The sequence below is a fragment of the Schistocerca cancellata genome, chromosome 1 (genome assembly GCF_023864275.1).
Source record: "Schistocerca cancellata isolate TAMUIC-IGC-003103 chromosome 1, iqSchCanc2.1, whole genome shotgun sequence".
NCBI classification, from domain to species: Eukaryota; Metazoa; Arthropoda; class Insecta; order Orthoptera; family Acrididae; genus Schistocerca; species Schistocerca cancellata.
The window spans coordinates 93,649,511-93,672,609 of record NC_064626.1 but is presented as its reverse complement, the minus strand read 5'-3'; the positions used below and the strand labels follow the sequence as shown (position 1 = coordinate 93,672,609).

The 23,099-nt window shown below is 42.9% G+C and overlaps 1 protein-coding gene across 1 annotated transcript; it reads left to right on the top strand.

Annotated features, from left to right (window-relative positions):
* Nucleotides 1–3: 3 nt before the first annotated feature.
* Nucleotides 4–16,221, top strand: LOC126166137 (cuticle protein 76-like). The gene is made up of 2 exons (XM_049920379.1): nt 4–88; nt 15,425–16,221. Exons 1-2 carry the CDS (start codon nt 77–79, stop codon nt 15,914–15,916), a joined length of 504 nt encoding a protein of 167 aa, XP_049776336.1. The 5' UTR covers nt 4–76; the 3' UTR covers nt 15,917–16,221.
* Nucleotides 16,222–23,099: the final 6,878 nt, after the last annotated feature.

The following is a 23,099-nucleotide window of genomic DNA, read 5'->3' as shown; positions in this document are numbered from 1 at the left end:
CGGCAGCCGCCGCCGCTATATAACGCCCGCACTCCGGCTACCGACACCAGTAGTTCCGCACTCAGCACAACCAACAATGGCCTTCAAGGTAAGGTGGCGGCAGTCTTGCTGCAAAGACAGTCGCGAGTTCTTGTACGTACGTGGCGTTTTGCATTACGATCCGTGCTCTGCTCGAAAGTACTTTCCTCACTACTTTCCCCGAGGATAGCGTCGTACGCAACCAGCCAGTTAACTATAGGCAGTAACCACTGGCATGGAGGAGCCGTTTTCAGACGGGGTTCAGTATCATATTCCTTTTCAAAAAGTGAGCTGGTACAGTGTTCGAGTCTACATCTACATCTATATCCATACTCCGCAAGCCACCAGACGGTGTGTGGCGGAGGATACCTTGAGTATCGGTTCTCCCTTCTATTCCAGTCTCGTATTGTTTGTGGAAAGAAGGATTGTCGGTATGCCTCCGTGTTGGCTCTAATCTCTCTGATTTTATCCTCATGGTCTCTTCGCTAGATATACGAAGGAGGGACCAATATACTGCTTGACTCCTCGGTGAAGGTATGTTCTCGAAACTTCAACATAAGCCCGTACCGAGCTACTGAGCGTCTCTCCTGCAGGGTCTTCCACTGGAGTTTATCTATCATCTCTGTAACGCTTTCGCGATTACTGAATGATCCTGTAACGAAGCGCGCTGCTCTCCGGTGGATCTTCTCTATCTCTTCTATCAACCCTATCTGGTACGGATCCCACACTGCTGAGCAGTATTCAAGCAGTGGGCGAAAAAGCGTACTGTAACGTACTTCCTTTGTTTTCGGATTGCATTTCCTTAGGATTCTTCCAATGAATCTCAGTCTGGCATCTGCTTTACCGACGATCAACTTTATATGATCATTCCATTTTAAATCACTCCTAATGCGTACTCCCAGATAATTTATGGAATTAGCTGCTTCCAGTTGCTGACATGCTATCATCATCATCACTTATCTGCTATATTAGCAGGTCCTTTACCTCTCCATTTTCTGCGATCCATTGCTTCCTTTTTAAGGCTGCTGTATGTTGTACCGTCCGTCCATCATGTCATCCAGTATCTGGAATCTCTTCCTTCCTCGCTTCCTTTTCCCTTCTACTTAATCTTCTAAAACTGTTTTTATCAGTCCGTCATTCTTTCTTAATATATGCCCAATCCAATTTCTTTTTCTTCTCTTCATTACATCTAGTAACTGTCTTTTCTCTCCCACTCTTCTCAGCACCTCTTCATGTTTTACTCTGTCCATCCAACTTATTCTTTCCATCTTCCGCCACGTCCAGATCTCAAAAGCCTCCAGCCTTTCTCTGTCTTTTTTCCTCATAGTCCATGTTTCAGCACCATATAGAAGAACACTCCATACAAGACATTTTATGAGTCTCTTTCTGAGTTCTCTGTCCAGACCGCTGCAGAAGATTCTCCTTTTCTTATAAAACGCCTCTTTTGCCATTGCTACTCTTGTTTTAATTTCTGTGGTGCACTTCCAGTCGGTGTCTATACTGCTTCCAAGATACTTAAGATTTGGCACCTGTTCTAGTGTTTCTCCATTCAGTATACCTGCTATATTGTAGCTAAATGATAAGGGATCTTTCTTTCTATGTATTCGCAGCACATTACACTTGTCTACATTGAGATTCAATTGCAATTCCCTGCACCATGCGTCAATTCGTTGCAGATCCTCCTGCATTTTAGTACAATTTTTCATTGTTACAACCTATCGATATACCACAACATCATCCGCAAAAAGCCTCAGTGAACTTCCGATATCATCCACAAGGTCATTTATGTATATTGTGAATAGCAACGGTCCTACGACCTGAAATCACTCTTCGGAAGACTTCTCTCCATTGAGAATGACATGCTGCGTTCTGTTATCTAGCAACTCTTCCATCCAATCACACAATTGGTCTGATAATCCATATGCTCTTACTTTGTTCATTAAACGACTGTGGGGAACTATATCGAACGCCTTGCTGAAGTCAAGAAACACGGCATCTACCTGGGAACCCGTGTCTATGGCCCTTTGAGTCTCGTGGACGAATAGCGCGAGCTGGGTTTCACACGATCGTCTTTTTCGAAACCCATGCTGATTCCTACAGAGTAGATTTCTAGTCTCCAGAAAAGTCATTATACTCTAACATAATACGTGTTCCAAAATTCTACAACTGATCGACGTTAGAGATATAGGTCTATAGTTCTGCACATCTATTCGACGTCCCTTCTTGAAAACGGGGATGACCTGTGCCCTTTTCCAATCCTTTGGAACGCTACGCTCTTCTAGAGACCTACGGTACACCGCTGCAAGAAGGGGGTGGGGGGGGGGTACGTTCCTTCGCGTACTCTGTGTACAATCGAATTGGTATCCCATCAGGTCCAGCGGCCTTTCCTCTTTTGAGCGATTTTAATTGTTTCTCTATCCCTCTGTCGTCTATTTCGATATCTAATATTTTGTCATCTGTGCGACAATCTAGACAAGGAACTACAGTGCAGTCTTCCTCTGTGAAACAGCTGTGGAAAAAGACATTTAGTATTTCGGCATTTGTAGTCGGTGAGATCCGAGATGAAATCCCCGACTAGTCAATCAGCTTTCAAAGGTTCCCTGGGTACCGTAAATCATCTCGTGACAGATTCCAGGATGGTTCCTTTGAATATACCACGGTCGATCAGCTGTCCCGTCCCTGTCTCGCGCCCCATCGCTATTTTTAAGTCTCGATTTTTTCATATTGACCTATCTTGTACTAGCCTTTCTCTGTGCGACTATCACACCCAGAATGCCGTATGATCTCTCTCCTATATTCTAATCTTTGTTTGCCTCTACTATTTTTCACTTTCACTGCTCCTTCACTGCAACAACCCATCCACTTGCACTAAATCTCCAGAAATGTCTCAGTTTAGCCAGTGAGTCCGTAGCGTATGGTATAAGAGGCGTACTGTATTCTATGACTGGCCGTTCTTTTCCACCCTAATTTTGCGGAGATAAAGACAATCCATTCTTGGACATTGTTTGTGAGTCGTCGAGTAGGACTCTTTCCACCTGTTCTGCCGAAAAGCTCTCGTAATTTACGTCCCTCGTAGAAGCAGTATCAGCGCCATCGAGTTCCGTGTAAAATGTAGTTCTATTTCCTGTGATTCTAAGTGATGAAGCGGGTTGCCGGCCGGGGTGGCCGAGTGGTTCTAGGCGCTACAGTCGGGAACCGCGCCACCGCTACGGTCGTAGGTTCGAATCCTCCCTCGGGCATGGATGTGTGTGATATCCTTAGGTTAGTTAGGTTTAAGTAGTTCTAAGTTCTAGGGGACTGATGACCTCAGATGTTAAGTTCCATAGTGCTCAGAGCCATTTGAACCATCTGATGAAGCGGGTTATTCGGAATAATGCTCAAAAAGAATGCCTTTATGATGCATTTATTTACTAAACACATTGAACTGGTAATATCGACGCAATTAATAATCAGTAAGTAAAAACTAACAATTTCATGGTCTTACGACAGAACTACATTGGAAGGCGTCCTATCGGCGACTGGTGACTATGGCACGCAGCCTGTATCTCGCACTTACGTTCGTGATATTTCGTAGTCTTTCTTACATTTTCGTTGGCTTAAATGTTAATCATTTATTTATCAACGTGATCGGTTTCTGGCGCTGTAATATTGTTGTAAGAAAGTACTTATGACCTGTAGGCTTCTCCTAGTATTATTGTTGTTGTTGTTGTAATCTTCAGTCCAGAGACTGGTTTGATGCAGGTCTTCATGCTACTCTATCCTGTGCAAGCTTCTTCATCTCCCAGTACCTACTGCAACCTACATCCTTCTGAATCTGCTTAGTGTATACATCTCTTGGTCTCCATCTACGATTTTTACCCTCCACGCTGCCCTCCAGTACTAAACTGGTGATCCCTTGATGCCTCAGAACATGTCCTACCAACCGATCCTTTCTTCTATTGAAGTTGTGCCACAAACTTCTCTTCTCACCAATCCTATTCAATACCTCCTCATTAGTCATATGATCTACCCATCTAATCTTCAGCATTCTTCTGTAGCACCACATTTCGAAAGCTTCTATTCTCTTCTTGTACAAACTATTTATCGTCCATGTTTCACTTCCATTCATGGCTGCACCCCATACAAATACTTTCAGAAACGACTTCCTGACACTTAAATCTATACTCGATGTTAACAAATTTCTCTTCTTCAGAAACGCTTTCCTTGCCATTGCCAGTCTACATTTTATATCCTCTCTACTTCGACCATCATCAGTTATTTTGCTCCCCAAATAGCAAAACTCCTTTACTACTTTAAGTGTCTCATTTCCTAATCTAATTCCCTCAAGATCGCCAACTTATTTCGACTACATTCCATTATCCTCGTTCTGCTTTTGTTGATGTTCATCTTATATCCTCCTTTCAAGACACTGTCCGTTCCGTTCAACTGCTCTTCCACATCCTTTTCTGTCTCTGACAGAATTACAATGTCATCGGCGTACCTCAAAGTTTTTATTTCTTCTCCATGGATTTTAATACCTATTTCGAATTTTTCTTTTGTTTCCTTTACTGCTTGCCCAGCTCCTAGTATATATATAAAACTCGCTTTTTTCCAGTACATATCCCCTAGTATATGTATTGAAAAAAGCGGGTTTTATGAGAAAATATTTATTAAGCAGGTGCTTTTCCTACGTAACTCGCCGCTGACGTAACACGTGTTCTAATATCTAGCCGCAGCTCCTCACATGACCATCCACTGGCAACGCTATATGGTCCAAAGGCTCCTGCAGGCACCATGGAAACTGAAATCTTATTCCCGAATGTGAGTTCTGCAGTACCGCTCTCCTCACTGAATGTTACACGGTATCTGCAGACGCGATGAAAATTCAGAAAACTGGAAAATACAGAAAAAAATGCGGCTTGAAAAGAAGGGATACCTTACAAGCACCATGTTAAGTTTTCCTGAATGTCGCAGTATTTGTTCGAATAACATATCCACTCTTCTGGTACGGGTTTACTGTAGACGTCTCTTGTTAGTAAGACCGTCTCGGTGTGGCTACCGGCAGTTTTACTCACCAGTAGCCAGTAGCACCATCACCTGTCGAGCAGCTGCCTTGAAGACATGTTGTGGTATATACGGAACGCAATCCGGTGCCAGACCCGAGTGCCTCGTATTGAAGAGATCCGCTGGGAAAGCCTCAAGAGTCACATCTTGAACATAGACTTCTCTCTTGGTGTCAGTACGGTCGATTCAGCCTGGCTATTCATCTCGAATATTTCCGGAACCGTTTGAAGACATCGTATCCCGTTTTCACCCACGTGAATTATGAAAAGGTCCTCACACTAAACCTTTGGAGGCAAAATAGTCTCCGTTTTCCACTAAAATCAGTCCTCGTCATGCCCCACCGCTGGGTCGGAACCGTGTACGTGTTTCCAACGCTACGTGGTCCCTTCCCATCCGTAAGCCCAGAGCTCCGTTGTCACGGACGCAGTCTCGGTCCACTGCATGTGCGCGCCCCGGTCTCCCGACTTACCAGTGTAGCAGTTCGACTGTGCAGAGAGTGTTCAGCTCGACATTTTACGATGTGAGGTCCTTCTTTGCGTCATCTGAGGATACACACTGGCGATATTATCATCACCTACAATACAACCTTTGGAGACAGGCCTTTTCCACATTTCTTCGTCAAATTTTTCCACCCGAATCTATCGTCTTTATTTATGTCTTACACTGGATTATCCTCTACGTCTTATCACAACCTTATCCAACACAGAATCTCCTTTTTTCTACCTCCCATTACTGCGTCTCGCTGTACGCACAGTGTATTTCTGTGTCAGTTGCATGAGAGTCGCTATCATATCCTGAACCGCTATCTCTTCTCTTGTCGATTTTTACGGTGTTTCCGCCCTTTCTTCTTGTTCCGTAAAAAAACCTGGAAATTTGTGGTAAGTTATTATGGGACCAAACTGCTGGTGTCATCTGTACCTAGGCTTACACTTTACTTAATCAAACTTAAACAATCTTAAGCTAAGGACAACACACACAACCAAGCCCTAGGAAGGATTCGAACCTCCGACGTTGGGAACCGCGCAAGCCGTGGCAAGGAGCGCGAGACAGTACGGCTACCCCGCGTGGCTTTATGCCGAATGTGTATTCCATTGGGCAGTCTGCGCTTCACACTGAGCCTCCATGTTCCACATCCGTAAGTTAGAAATGGCCTTATACACTGATTATAGACTGCCATCCGTTTCCCAAGTGATCTCAAAATCCACTTTTATTGTCTGATTAATTCTTTAAGTGTCCAAGGGATTGTTGTTCCTAATTGCCCTAAGTATACAAAAATGGTTCAAATGGCTCTATGCTCTATGGGACTTAACATCTGAGGTCATCAGCCCCCTGGCGAGACTTAGAACAACTTAAACCTAACTAACCCAAGGACATCACACACATCCATGCCCGAGACAGGATTCTAACCTGCGACTGTAGCGGCAGCGCAGTTCCAAACTGAAGCGCCTAGAACCTAAGTATACAACTCTTGTTCATCTTCTCTAATTTCCTAGAAGCATACTCATCATTCACTTATTTGATCAGCGCAATAAGTCTTCAGGCCGACTGTTATATTAACGTTATTCAGTTTCTACATCCATGTTCACCCATAGCAAATGAAACAATGTCAACTACCTACTGAAGGTGGCACACATAAGAGCCATTTTTGTGCAGTCTTTTTCGACCCCAGTTTAACATTTGTAGACCTCTCCTGCTGCTTCAGAGAATTCTTGTGTATAATTCTTTCCTACATTGTATACTGATGTAACTGCGTTCTATGCCTAAGGTCTCAAGTCGGTTGGTCGGTTGGTTTGGGGAAGGAGACCAGACAGCGTGGTCATCGGTCTCATCGGATTAGGGAAGGATGGGGAAGGAGGTCGGCCGTGCCCTTTCAGAGGAACCATCCCGGCATTTGCCTGGAGTGATTTAGGGAAATCACGGAAAACCTAAATCAGGATGGCCGGACGCGGGATTGAACCGTCGTCCTCCCGAATGCGAGTCCAGTGTCTAACCACTGCGCCACCCCGCTCGGTCGTCTCAAGTAATGCTAGCATATGTTGTATGTCAGATTTAAAGCAGTTTCGGTAGTACCCCAAGGGTGTGATACAGGTGCGTTACTGTTTTCAGTATACGGCGTGATTCAGTTGCCCTGCCTACAGCTTCGATGGAATTTGCAACACATTCAAAAACCACACACGAGGTTTTCATATTTTCTCGCTCGCTACGCCCAAACTGTTACAACCACAGAAGAAATGAGCAGGACCCTTTTAAAGGAAATTCAATGTAGTTAAATTTTGTACTGGGATACTTTTACTCTTGTGGCCACGGTTTTCGAGTTACTCAAGAAGAACGGATTTGAAGGTCACTTTGCACGTTTTTCTTGGATAATTCGGAAACTACTGTCTCTAGCGAAAACGTAACCCAGTATAAACTACATTAAATTTCCTACAAAAAGGTCGTGTTAAATTTTTTATTTAGGCTAAGATTGCGTCTAATAGAGAGAATATGAAAATCTTGCTTGCTGTATCTGAAAGCGGTGCGGATTGCATACAACCCATAGGTAGCGACAGCTGAATCACTCTGTGTGTACATGATGTATCATAGTTAATGGCGTAAACGCATACAGTGGCAAGTACACGATACCAGAAGTAAAAAAGTATCAGTAAACATTGGGTCTAAAATGCATACCTTAAGAGCTACGAGCAATTTTTCATCTTCGGTACTGCGAAACAAATCTCTTCTACTGCAAGCTCTTTGCTTTCCATATATTGGAAAATGGTAATGTGGACCAAAACAAGAAAAAATGTCCAGTAAACATGTGCTCTAAAATACATACCTTAAGAGCTATGAGCACGTTCTGATCTTCGCTATTTGGAAGCACAACTCTTCTAATGAACAACTGCTCATAACTTTTAAGGTTAGTACTAGGCCATTTCACACATTCAATATCTTCACTTTTCGTTCTGTCCGGCACGTCAACGACCCTGTGTGGGCGTACATTGTCATCCATAAACAGAAAATTGGGACATATGAACTCCCAAACAGAGGGCCATAATCCACAATAATCTCCCTGGAATACCGATGTGCTGTAACGGTACCTCGCACAAAGATAAGCAACCGTGTTCCGTCACTGTGCAAAATGCCTGCGCACACAATTACGCCTAGGCCATACCGACGATGTTCATGAACATATTGTGGTGTGTAATGTGTTCCCCTCTCTCTCTACTCTACCTCGTGCCCAGAATCACTTGCCACAATGAAGCGGCATTCATAGGAGAATATCACTCCTGACCACTGTTGCTGACCGCAACCAACATGCTCCCTACACCAACGACCTCCTTCTCGACGATGGGGTGGTTGAAGTGGGACGCATTTAACAGTTCCGAGTATACGTACCAGTCTGATTTAATCAGAGCGAAATGATTCTGGCAGGGACGTGTGTACCGCCAGCGATTTCAAGGTCAGCACCGATCTGTTCCTTTTCGCCACCACGGCTACGTATCGATCCTCTTGAGATTTGGTGGTCCACCGGCATGCTTTCGTATAGCAGTTTCACCTTCAGCGGCCTTTTCTAACCGCGTGATGTCGCTTTTGGAAAGATCCATTACTATGGCTAGAATAGTGACACTTTAACCGGCTTCGAGCCATCCAGTGTCTTGCCCACGCTGGTAAGCACACAAACGATGTCATGCAGACACACTGCCGTACCACACGGAATGTCATACTAATCATTCCCACGACAACGTTCATCAAACATCGTAGTGTCGAATGCGTACAGAGCGTTCAAACACAGGCTTCGCTGCAGTTAACACTTCCCGCATTCCACATTTCGTTTTACTATAATTGGTCAGGTGTTCTGCAGTTATTTTCGGTTGTCCCTAAGCAAGCGCTAGTTGTTCCTTACCTATTGCCAAGCAGACTACAACGATACGCTTCCATAAAATTTTTCATCTCCTATTTCACCCCCTTAGTGGCTGAATTTCTAAAAACACTGGAACAATCTAGAGAACAAAAATAAATTTTCATAGATTTAGCTTTAAAAATGCTTTCACAATGAAATATTTTCAAAAAATCTTTCATCCCCTATTTCATCCCCTTAAGGGTAAAATTTCTAAAAACAATGAAACACCTTACTTTTTAATCGAGCAGTCAAATAATAACTGTCATAGATATAGCTATTAAAATGCTTTATTAGTTCGTTAATAATGATTTATTTTTTTAAAAAAAAAACTTTCACCCTCTTCGGTCCTGAATTTCCAAAACATCTGAAACACTCTTTTTTTTTTAATTTCTCACTGAGAAACTAAATACCAGCCCGCATCTCGTGGTCGTGCGGTAGCGTTCTCGCTTCCCACGCCCGGGTTCCCGGGTTCGATTCCCGGCGGGGTCAGGGATTTTCTCTGCCTCGTGATGGCTGGGTGTTGTGTGCTGTCCTTAGGTTAGTTAGGTTTAAGTAGTTCTAAGTTCTAGGGGACTGATGACCATAGCTGTTAAGTCCCATAGTGCTCAGAGCCATTTGAACCACTAAATACCAATTTTCGGAGTTCTAGATTCGAAATTGCCTTAATAGCGACACAACTTTAAAAAATCTTTCATCAACTTTTTCACCGCCGGCCAGGGTGGCCGAGCGGTTGTAGGCGCTGCAGTCTGGAACCGCGCGACCGCTGCGGTCGCAGGTTCGAATCCTGCCTCGGGTATGGATGTGTGTGATGTCCTTAGGTTAGTTAGGTTTAAGTAGTTCTAAGTTCTAGGGGACTGATGAGCTCAGAAGTTAAGTCCCATAGTGCTCAGAGCCATTTGAACCATTTTTGAACCTATTTCACACCCTTAAGGGTGGAATTTCGAAAAATCCAATTTTAAACGTTGTCTGCAGTATAAGATCAACACCCTCTCCAAATTATATGCTTCTATGCTCAGTAGCTTTGGCTGGGAGATGATGACTCAGTCGGCCAGGTCATTTCCTTTTACAGTATACTGGCTGTACCGGGTATAAGTGCATGTATTTTTATAAGTTGTACCTTCATATGTGCACACGTCAAAGAGTTGGTTGTTTTTTCTCTGCATCGAAAATGTATAACCTGATGTTTTTCGCAAGATCGTACTGTAACACTAAGCGGACTTCGTCCTTCAGTATAAACTACTCGTTTTGCATGCACACTTTAAAACCTGACCTGCTGCCCAAAGGAAAAGCAGCATTAATGGCTCGGTGTTGCCACACGTACTTGGAGGTACAAACCAACATAAAAACATACGACTTGTAACGGCTGTAATCGTTAGTCTGTATCAACATCTACATCTACATCTACATCCAAACTCCGCAAGCCACGTGACGATGTGTGGCGGAGGGTACTTTGAGTACCTCTATCGGTTCTCCGTTCTATTCCAGTCTCGTATTGTTCGTGGAAAGAAAGATTGTCGGTATGCCTCTGTGTGGGCTCTAATCTCTCTGATTTTATCCTCACGGTCTCATCGCGAGGTATACTGCCAGACTCTTCGGTGAAGGTATGTTCTCGAAACTTCAACAAAAGCCCGTACCGAGCTACTGAGCGTCTCTCCTGCAGAGTCTCCCACCGGAGTTTATCCATCATCTCCGTAACGCTTTCGCGATTGCTAAATGATCCTGCAACGAAGCGCGCTGCACTCCGTTGGGTCTTCTCTATCTCTTCTATCAACCCTATCTGGTACGGATCCCACACTGCTGAGCAATATTCAAGCAGTGGGCGGACAAGTGTACTGTAACCTACTTCCTTTGTTTTCGGATTGCATTTCCTCAGGATTCTTCCAATTAATCTCGGTCTGGCATCTGCTTTACCGACCATTAATTTTATATGATCATTCCATTTTAAATCACTCCTAATGCCCACTCCCAGATAATTTATGGAATTAACTACTTCCAGTTGCTGACCTGCTATTTTGTTGCTAAATGATAAGGGATCTATCTTTCTATGTATTCGCAGCACATTAAACTAGTCTACATCGAGATTCAATTGCCATTCCCTGCACCATGCGTCAATTCGTTGCAGATCCTCCCGGTGCTCGTGCTTGATCAAAGCAAAGTTCACAGACTACAGAAGCTGCATGTGGATGTATAGCGACGTAGTAACTAGAAAACACGGCGTTTCAGTGCGCTGAAGTGAGCTAATAACTGAACGCCAATATGTAGTACGGAGTGTGGAGGTAATTTAGGAGCCAATAACCATGAGGAAGAACAGTAATTTCAAACAAGAGCACTGTAAGGAGGTGGTATCTAAGTCTGTGGTTCTTTGTGTTACGCAAGATGCGTTTCAAACAGGATTGGTCGTATTCTGCAGGAAAACGGTTTGAAGTGTGTACTGGTACCGTACTTTCATCTAAGCTGGACCTACCCAGATATGACGAGACGTAGTAGCACGTAATTTACGCAGTAACATTGTCGAACAGCATCGGTTTGGTGGTCCAGGTGCTATGGTGTGGGCAGGCAGAATGCAGCGTGGGCAAATACTGACGTGATACTCTTCAGTACACCGTGCTCAGTCACCAACAGAAATATTCGCACTGTTACAGCCGGTATACAAAGATAGGCATGTGAGTCGTAGTTTAGAATTGCACCTCCTTGCTTATTTTATGAGGCAGAGCTCGCGGCGAGTATTGCAACTGGGGCGACCTGAACTGTGGAGCATTGGGGTGGGGGGGGGGGGGGGGGTGCTGGACTGATCGATGGACCAGGTGGCAACCCGAGAACGCCGTAAGCGATAAAGGGATTAGCCGTGTACGGTGGGCGGCCACATTGCTAGTAGGAGGGGGGAGGGGGGGCGGGGGGCAGCTGTTGCGACAACTGCGTCGCCTTCATCGTCAGCGGGGAGAGCTGTGTAGCTGCGAGAGGCCCCGCCAGCCACCCGGCCGCTGTGTTGTAGCATGTGGAGCACCGAGGCGCGCTGTCGCAATCCTGGCCCCGCCTCTCATCCCAGACACGGCACGCCTATTAATAGGGACACAAAACACAGTGGCGCAACGCAGTGCAATGCGCGCCCTTTGCGGCGCCTACTAGGGAACATAGTCCGTCATTCTGTCCCCACGCGGCTGGCTATAAAGTTGTTATCTGCTCCGTCGCTATTCATCTACCTCTGCATCCACATCTACGTCTGTACAATTACACCACAATTTCGCACTTCAGAAATTGAGAAAGCGTTCATAAACTTTCTTTCAGACTGTTTCTCGGCCGTGACATCCTCCAACAGCACGCGAGGAAAATGTAAACAAATCTTTTCGTGACAGCTTTGAGTTCTGTTATTTTGTTCCGATGGTCTCTTCGTGGCCTAGGTGGCAGTCAACAAAATATTCTGGCATATGGGAGAGAAAACTCGCGATTCAATCATATCGCCGCAACGAGAAACCTTTTCGTTTAAATTATTGCCACCGCAACTCGCTCATTATACCCGTGACACTCCCTATTTCACGATCGTACGAAACGAGCGCCGGCCACTGTGGCCGAGCGGTTCTAGGTCTGGAACCGCGCTGCTGCTGCGGTCGTAGGTTCGAATCCTGCCTCGGGCATGGATGTGTCTGATGTTCTTAGGTTAGTTAGGTTGAATTACTTCTAAGTCTAGGGGATTGATGACCTCAGATGTTAAGTCCCATAGTGCTTAGGACCATTTGAACCATTTGAACGAAACGAGCGGCCCTTTCTTGAACCTTTTCCGTGTCCTCCGTCATCCTATTTGGTAAAGATCCCATACTGCGCAACAGTACGCCAGCAGACAAACAGACCTAATGTATGGGGTCTCTACTAGATTCTGCCACTCGAAAAAAAGGAATCACGTGTATTGCTAACTAACCACGTTAAGTGAGAAAACCACGCGCAGCCTGTGAAATTTGTTGTTTGAGTGTTAATAGGCAAAGCATACATTTATCACCGCTAAGTAGTATACTTCTGTTTATCTTTCAGATGCTAATCAATATCCCTGATAATTTATGTCCTAAATGCTTAAATTAGATGTGAAAACCAAGTATAAGATTAGGTGAGACAGCATCAAAAACACGTAACTCAAAATCTGTTTATTCTACCTCCTGTCAGATTTGTGTTTTCTGAGATTATAGGCCGACGGTAAAGAGATGAAAGTGTCACGAACGGTAATAATTTAAAAAAATGCGCTGTCTGATGGCTATTGTTTCTTTCTAGTCAGGGCGGACTAATAAAACAAGTTTATTTCTACAATCCACGTACTGTAGCGACAACTTTTACTATTCTACAGTGGGCGCCATTCACGTTGTGACAGTTCATATTGTTCATTATAAAACCACTGAAGGTTAACTTACAACAACAGAATTTGTAAGGATGGGAACATGTAATACGTAGGAAAAACAACTAATAAGGAATCACAGATATTTTCAAAAATTGCCCAGTTGTGATTAAGACTCGCGCACTAAGCGTTCTGTAAAAACTTAGTTATGTATACAGACAGTTCATCCATTCCGGGAATCGAGAATCTCGATGATTTTTGCCTGTTAACGACATTGTTACCCAGGGATTCCATGACTCTCGAGAATGCTTTAATTTCAAGTTTGAAATCGGATAATGAATAACAAAAAATATATTTTTAATGTGATATAAATACAAATTAACAATTTTCTTATTGTTTTCCTTTACTTTCACTGTGAAATCTTTCTTCTTGCCAAATTTCATGATTAGACGTCAATGGGAAAGTACCCTATAAGTTTTAATGAGTGAGCTGGCGAGTATTAAAACATGTGACATAAATCTTTTTATTGCATTGACTCAGAAGCTAGCGTTTGTTATACGGCCAAAGGACCATAGCCTTTATTATGTTAATAAATGTCAACTTCACACGTCTACCCGTTTCTGAGAAGAACGGTATTAACAGACCTGCGCACAGACTACAGTCTGACGACAAGCGAGAAATTTTTTTCTAGTGCTATAATTGGAAATTAACAATTCCTGAACTTTTTCCTTTGCTTTTAGTGCGAAACCTTGCTGCTTGGAAAATTTCAAGGTCTAGGAAAGGGGAGGTACCCAGCAGATTTTGATGGTTGCGTTTGCGAATAGCAAAATAAGTGACATAAATGGCAGTATCTTTTGATTTCACTGGCTTAGAAGCTTCGGTTTTTTACATCGCCAAGGGTCTATACACCTTAATACATGGTATAAATTTCAACTTGATATGTCGACCCATTCCTGAGAAAAAGGACAGAGAGACAGATAACGAAGTGATGCTGTAAAGGTTCCGTTTGTACCGATTGAGGTACAGTACCCTAAAAACAAAGGCATTTTATTTAATATTTTTTCAAAGGGAATTAATGATAGTATAGTACATTTCAGAGCACTTGGTCTGAGGTATTCTAAGTGCGCCCCTGTATTTAGTTGCGTATGGTGATAAATACTTCACAAACAGTACTCTAGATTTGACTCGTATGGCCCAACGAAAACAGCGAGAGTTTGTCTCTTTTGGTGCCAACACTCCACGGTCGGTCGGAACATTACATTCTGAACATGTTAGGCCGTGTGGTGGCGACCACGTGGACTCTCAATGCACGGCTGACGATCGTCAGTTTTTGAGATGAAAGTTGACATCTCAGATCTATGATGGACGACATGAGATAGATAACAATACCAGTGTTACAGCTCGTTGGGTATGCAATTATTTTAATTGCTCTATCTTCCTCTTCTCTGCCTCATGGGACAATACTACTTGTCCATTTTTGTGCTTTGGTCAGGATTAACACATTATTCTGTCAATAACAGAAACTGTTACTGTTTGTTTGAACTTCTACTGCTTCCCAATTTATCTAGCCCGAATAGTTCGTTGGATGTCACCTGAGTGTCTAAAAAGAAACAACTTAAGTGACTTCTCATACAGTACCGAATTAAGAATTGTTCCCAAAAAACAGGCGGCTCGCTTTTTATATCTACTCACATTGCCCAGCATTCTAATTTCGATACCGTTTGGCTTTCTGAACCGCTCCACTCATACGTTAAAGTGATTCGTGCGACAATACATGGCCTATTTACTTCTCCACCTTAGTCTGTGTGAACTACAACTAAAGAACCCACCACAGTTATGACAAACTCTGAATCTTACGTCATGTGAATGGGAGCCAACGGTCTCTGGAAGGTCGGCGCTCTGCTGTCTATGGATAGTGACCTTTCATATCTCCAAATCCTCGATCGGAGTTACTTCCAATCACTGGTTCACACATTTCACCGGTAGAGGCACGAGGTTGTAGGACCCCAGTCATTATCAATTTTGTTGCGATAACAGGAGTTTAAGCTTCTCCAGAATACCATTTCATCAGTAGTGGCGGCGGTAATGTCACCCGTATATTAGCTGTTCAAACGGCGGATGTGTCACCCGGTCTCTACATGCGCGTTTCCAATGGTTGTCCACAGCTCGCAGTCTTCGCCGCCGTCCTGGCCGTGGCCCGCGCCGGCTACCTGGGCGCCCCCGCAATTGCCTACGGCGCCGCCCCCGCCTATGCCGCCTACGGCGCCCACGCCGTCGCCCCCGCGGCCATCACCTCCCAGCATTCCAACATCCTGAGGAGCTACGGCAACCTGGGACAGGTGTCCACCTACTCCAAGACCGTCGACACGCCCTACTCCAGCGTCAGCAAGTCTGACATCCGTGTCACCAACAACGCCGTGTACGCCGCCCCCGCCGCCTACGCCGCCGCCCCCGTGGCCTACGCCGCCCCCGCGGCCTACGCCGCCCCCGCATACGGCTACGCCCGCGCCGCCTACGCCCCCGCCCTGGGCTACGCCCGCGCCGCCTACGCCGCCCCCGCCGTCGCCGCCCACGGTCTGCTGGGAGTGGCCTACTCCGCCGCCCCCGCCGTCGCCCATCTGACCTACAGCGGCCTGCACGCTGCCTATGCTTATTAAGTATCCATTCCACCAACCTAAATCTATCATCTGTCCTTGGATCCGTTCTCTATTTCTCCTCAATATTCTCGTCCATTCTTCCTATTTTCCTTCCTCGTTCCTTCTCTCATCATCTTAATACTCACCTACGTCTTTCAGTCCATTTTCTTTTCCTTCCCAAACTTTTCTCTTCGTTATTTCCTACACCTTCCTAGATCTGTACTGGATATACCAGTCTCACAACGTATCAAGGACTGAAAAATTTTCTGTCATTTGCACACCATTCTGTCCAGCCATTAAATGCACATGCTGTCTATTATCAACCATGTGACATCAATAAATTATTTAAAATTTAAAACACTGTGTTTTATTTGAAAGTGTGAAATTGTTTTAATCGAAATGCTTATTAAAATGAAGCAGTTTATACAATTCTCGAGCATTTGTGATCAAAAACACCGTTGGATTAACAAGTTGTTTCTCGCATCAGGCATTTTAACACACTCGTGTAGAATAATTAGGAAATTTAGGCACTGGTAGACGAAAATATCTAGAGTTCCAAACAAATTTGCTACACGCACGTCCAGAGTGATTACAGTTTGGATAGAAAAGCTTCCAAAATATAAATTACTCGATCAAAAATACCATGACATAATAAGCCAATTTCTGTTATAATAGGCCTCTTTCTGCTCTGGTCCAAATCATTAAAATGTTTACTAATGGAACTGATGACAGCAGCAATATTGTAAGGAATACGATACGTTATGATAAAGAAAATGAAATTAATAAAACTTTTATTTTAAAATTGACGTAACTGGTCTTCGTGGATAGTCATTAATAGGATGATGCTAGACGGTGCACATCGATAATAAAGGTTTGAATCTCCAGTGCTTGAGTGCATACAAAGGGTACAACAAATCGTAGTCGGACTTCTTAAATCATGAAAATATAATTAAGGCAGTAAACAATTTTTGATGTTGCTGAGCAACAGTCATACAATAATTTTTGAGTGAACTCTCCGCCATTTGACTGTATTGTTGTTTATTTAATTACGACCCAGGTTTCGGCATTTTATGCCATTTTCAACTGATTGAGTTTATGTCATTAACGTACAGTATATTGCAGGACGGGAACCTGAAAATTAGGAAAAACTTTCGCTCCTTACTTGAAAATGGCATAAAAGGCCGAAATCTGTGTCGTAATTAAACAAACAACAATGTAGTAAAATGGTGGCGTGTTCATTTTTAAGAAATTAAAAAAGTAATGAAAGCAGGTTCTATGATTGATCATGCAAATTTACATAAATGCTGCTACAATGGCGGCCAATCAGTTGCATCACCTTACCAAAACGTCCACATAGCCTAGTCGCTAATTATTGCTGAAACAGATAAATACGGGTTAGGACAAGGTAAATGTAGTAATTCAATATAAATAAGAACGTTTCAGAGTTTAAGTGATATATATTTACACATACATTTAATATACGGACATTAAAACTACTTCACCTCATATCAAAGCGTGCATCTCTGTCGGAAGCTAAGACAAAAGAGAGTGAGGGGCACAAGATCCCTCGCTAAAGAAACTAGAATGATTTGTTTAAAGAGACATTAGTTTACATTTGAAGAGTCACAACGTTTATGTAATTTCCGGGCAAGAGAAGTCTACTAGTATCAAACATAGGCCTTAATTTGAGGAAGAAATTTATGAGAATGTACGTCTGGGGTACAGCATTGTATGGTAGTGAAACATGGACTGTGAGAAAACCGGAACAGAAGAGAATCGAAGCATTTGAGATGTGGTGCAACAGACGAATGTGGAAAATTAGGTGGCAAATGACGTAAGGAATGAGGAGGTTCTGCGCAGAACTGTAGAGGAAAGGAATGTGTGGAAAACACTGACAAGGAGAGGGGACAGGATGATAGGACATCTGATATGAGGGAATTACTTCCTTGGTACTGGAGGGAGCTGTAAAGGACAAAGCTGTAGAGGAAGACAGAGATTGCAATACAACCAGCAAATAGTTAAGGAAGTAGGTTGCAAGTTCTATTCTGAGATGAAGAGGTTGGCACAAGAGAGGAATCCGTGGCAGCTTCAAATCAGTCAGAAGACTGATGTCCAAAAAAAAAAAAAAAAATTATTAACTACGTCGCGTTTTTCCACCTGTGGAGCAGTCTGTCATTCAATTAATTTAGAAAAAGGGATATTACACACACACTTCTTATTTGTCGGCAGCTTTGGACTTAAGAACGCATAAGAAAATGTGCCAACTCCAGTCTTATCCATAGCAATATAGTGCCTTGTAGCAGCAAAAGCATTTTTAGGTATCCTTAATAAAAACTGATGGAGTTGAACTGACGAAAGATCTACAGATTTGAAGATAATAGGACACACACAAAATATTATTGTCTCAGAATAACTGGCTCGGCTTCGCATTTTCGCTACCGTGTGAATTTGACGTGTTTCAAGTACGATAATTTAATTCGCACTAGGCAGTCTAAATTACGTTTAATTTAATGAAGAGCAGGTTCTAAACAATAACTACAATTCTTGGTTATTTCGATTTGATGGCCGCAATGGTGGCTATGCAAACTTCGCTGAAGCCGGTTATTGCGATTTATACAACAATACTCACCCACTTTTCCACCTGGTAATGGCTCTGAGCACTATGGGACTTAACTTCTGACGTCATCAGTCCCCTAGAACTTAGAACTACTTAAACCTAACTAACCTAAGGACATCACACACATCCATGCCCGAGGCAGGATTCGAACCTGCGACCGTAGCGGTCGCGCGGTTCCAGACTGTAGCGAACCTGGTAACCTGTTAGCAAACATGAAGAAGAGATTAATGTCATGAAATAATAAAATAAGAGTCATTACAAGTACAAAATGGATAATTATATGCACCAATAGATTTACAACGATACATGCATCTTAACATATCACGGTCAGGAGGAGGAAAGGTACCGAGAGAAGTGACATAAGAAGAAAGATAGACAAACGATGAACATCACAGCAAAGATATAAAGTCGACCCTCTCCATTTGAAACAGTGTGAATTTATGTTTTACAAATAGGACTCCTTTCTTTGCAATTAACTGCTCAGTGTATAATCAATTTAGGATATTTACCAAAGTAATACTATTAGCACAGAAAACAAGAAAATATACTGATATGTCGTTATAATTTCTAAAAAGACGAAGTTGTTTATACAATGGAGTAGGAAGCGACAAGACACATTGTACTGATTTCAACAATTCTGCTGGTGGTAACGTGTCATCGGATGACAAAATTTGTTTCGGCAACCAAGGCAAGTGTATTACTATTCAGTAGAATGAATTAGGCTGGAATGAAAGTAATTCGAAATTACATTCGCCTATTCTCAAAGGCACTGCATGGAATTGAGAGGAAAAAAGTTTTTGTTCCAGCTTGACCAAAGAGAGGGCACAGGACTTATGTTGAGACATCAAAGACTGACTAATTTGGCAATGGGGGAAAGTTTTTGCGTGCGTGTCTGGTGTGTGTGTTGGCAGGGAGGCGCGGGGGGGGGGGGGGCGCTATTAGTGGAGAGAGACCATTGTTTCAGTTCTGCCAGCTGGTGCAAGTGGATTTAGGTTGCTGTATCTATGGAGAGATGAAGAGACCTGCACAGTATAGACGAGCGTGGAGACCTACATCAACCAGACTTAAAACGGAAGGGATGACAAAATAGAGACGTGTATTACAGGCTGACAGGCAAGAGATGAACCTGATTCCTGAGTTTTTCTCAGCGCATTAAACTGATAGGAAGTTTACGAAAGTCCACTCGAGTTTCCATTTTTACGGAATATGAAGACGACTGATGTAGTATCGAAATACTGAGCACAAATATTAAATCTTCAACTGAGCTGAGATGAATCTAAGAGTTTCGGGCTCTTCCACACTCGCTGGATTACATAAATATCCCTTGTACAATAAAAATCATAACATATGACCCTGTTTAAGCCATGATCGCGTACTCAAAGACGAACGTAGAACCTGGCGCAATGCTACCTCAAAATATTTAAAGAAACTGTGATAACTGAGACTGAAATTGTGACACTTTGTAGCGAGGAAACCACCAAAATAAATGTAATGGTTATGTGTCGCCAAAGTCATCAATTCTGAGAGTTGCTTTCTTTTAGATATTTCTGCTTAAGGATTTAATTATCGCTTATAATGTCCACTGGTCGCGTTACGAGCGATGTTCATTAGACACAGTAGTGGAGTTGCCTCTTTACTGTCTCCGAGCCAGCGAAGTTTATTTCCAAAGGTTACTCCGCCTCCAGTAATTCTTCCTGTCCTATGGTGCGGGACACACTTGGTCTAGCTCCTTCGTCAAACCCTCTATTGCTTGTTAGGCCACTGACTTCATTGGAGCAGAGAAACCCGTCCATCCGGCACTGAAGGTGATTGCCATAGGTTGGTGAACCCCGTCAAGGATCTATTATTGGTGAATTGATGGTAGAAGATAAAATTATGGTAAAAGCGTTGAATTTTGGTATCTCTTCAATTCCCCATGAATTCTGGCCCTGAAACTGATACCAGTCAGCCTAGCGTCACCTAAAGCTGTAGATTTGACACTAGTATACGTAATTTTCCATTATTTTGTCGCACCCCACCCACATTTTTCACAACATCTCTCTACTAAGGATGACAGTATTGTCTAACTTCGTTTGCCCCCAACTCAATCCCTAGGAGTGCTCCGGCTGTCGAAGTCCCACAGCATTTCTCTTTCCGGTTGTGTCATCAAGACATTGAAATTACTGCAGACATTCCACAGCAATAGTACACGTATCACGCCTTCCTACAGCAAAACCCCTCACAGGTGTTAAAGATGATTTGAATTGTTTCCAATCAGCACGTTAACCTGGATGTTATGTATTTGAGACTAACTTAGGTTTTCTTACTTATTTCAGTCACAGCTGCGATTTGATATAAGCTGCTGCCAACGTTCATCTTCAGAAGTTTTCAGACATCGTGCCCACCCTTATAAATCTTCTGCTTTGAGAGGAGCTGAAATTATTTAAAAAAAAAGAGAAAGAAAATTCGAAGATTAAACGCAATAAGAAATGGTTGTAAATCGGTGCTACAGCCATTTGCGCGGAAGTAAAGACGAAAAAGAATGAATAGGTAAAAAAAAAGAAACAGCGGCAAAGTGAAATGTTGTGGAACTGAAATCCAGGACTCTTCCACCGAAGCCACCCTGTCTAGATATCGTGAAGTTAGATACCAATGCTCCCATTTGAAAAACATAAGTTATTAAAACAATTAGTTGCCAATAAAAAACTGATCTTTTGGAAACTGTTGGGCTTATAGACCCATGCGACCTCATCTTGTCCTATAATCACATCGCCTTTAACTCAAACATATATCATCAACCTGCAGTGCGCTAGCTACGAGGGAAAATGGTTGTCTAACATAATGGCAGAATTTTGTATTAATTTGTGGCGGCTGACTTTATTGAAAATGAGGCTCTATTTTGATTAAATGTTATTTAATATTTACCTGCAATTCGAAGCGCTACTACTCCACCTAAGCATAGGCCTATGTTCGTTTGTAATGTTGCTCTAATGAGCCCCCATAACAAGGGACTAGAATGAAAATCCGTGGAGAAAGTAAGTTACAAATATAAAAATCGTAACTGGGGTTCTAGGTATGGCATGTGACTGCGTTACTCAACAACTCTGCACACTGCGTGAAATTAGTGAGAATAAAATGATAACACTTCCACATTAGTTCACTATGTACACCAAACCACTGTTTAGTCGACTAAAATCGCAGTATATTCTTCAGATAATAATACAGGCACTACACCTCAAGGGAATTACATCATTCAAAATATTTTTTAAGGTCCCAATGAACACATAGCCCTTTTTTCACTTGCAAGGTAAATTAATAAGTATATACTTCCATTTTAACATTGCTTATGATGTGTGGAGCAGTATACAAAATTAGCCATTTTCGGTTTGTCCTTTTCACAAGGGATGATTTCCTGCGTAACTGCTGTCTTTTTAGCCCTTCAATACATGTCCGTGGAAGTCATGCACGCAGCAGGCTCCGTAACAAAAATAATTCTTGTGGGGAGATTCTCTACATAGGCTTCAAATGCTGCTTGATACTCAGTATTCTATGTGATTTTACTCTGTCAATTGCTGCAGTATAGCTCTTTTTTATGTCCGAGCCCATGTTGTACAGGATAAGTTGTAAATCTTCTGTCCTGCCCCTATCCCATGCCAAAAATGCTCTGTCGATTGTTTCACGTGGCCGGATTCAGTGTTCCGATTGTGAAGTGGATGGCTGAGATGCACCAACTGACGCAATCCTCACAACATCTGATCTCTCCCAGTTTTGTGGCGTATTCTCATTACTTGATTGGTTTTGCCACTGTCTACTGTTATTGTAAAAGTAGAATAACCGGGATGAAACCTATTATCGTGCGATTTTTGTTCTCACCTAAGGACGTGATTATCATTGTTGCCATTTCTATCCACATTTCCACTGAGATTGTTGGGACACTTATCTATTGATCCACTCAGTCGTGCATTTGTATGTCCTTCACCTGATTCCCCACTTCCATCGGTTTTATTTTTATTATGTAGCTTCCCATTCTGCGAAAATAACTTGGCATCTTAATTTATCAAATGGATGGATCTAACACTGAAAAAGGTTCTTCAGTGTTAGACTCAGACACATTGATTACTTTCTCTCTTATTGGAATGGGTAATTCATCTTTTAATATCTGAACAACATGTTGAGAACCTGGATTGTCCCAGTACATGGTCTTATTCAAATATTTTTCGAAATATTTCCTTAAATTCCATTGTTGTAACTGGAAAGGTTTCGGATTGAACAGTTCCTTTATCAGTCTCTCTTGTACGCTTGAGGCCCAAATTTCCCTAAAAATGCCTTCTCAGAATCACTATAGGTTTGACAGTCCTCAGCAAGTTCCATTGCCCAACCGATGCCTCCTCCTGCATGTGACCTATCGTGAAAACAATCTTCTGTGCCCCAGACCACGATTTCGGCATTGCTCCACAAAAGGCTCTTATAACGACCATGAGGTGCATACTTTTTTTTATAAGGCGCAAATATCTGAAACTGCGTATAATGAATGAGACTCTCTTTCGTCATTAAACTGTGTAGACAACGTACAGGTTGCATATCACACATTATCCCGCACAGCACAAA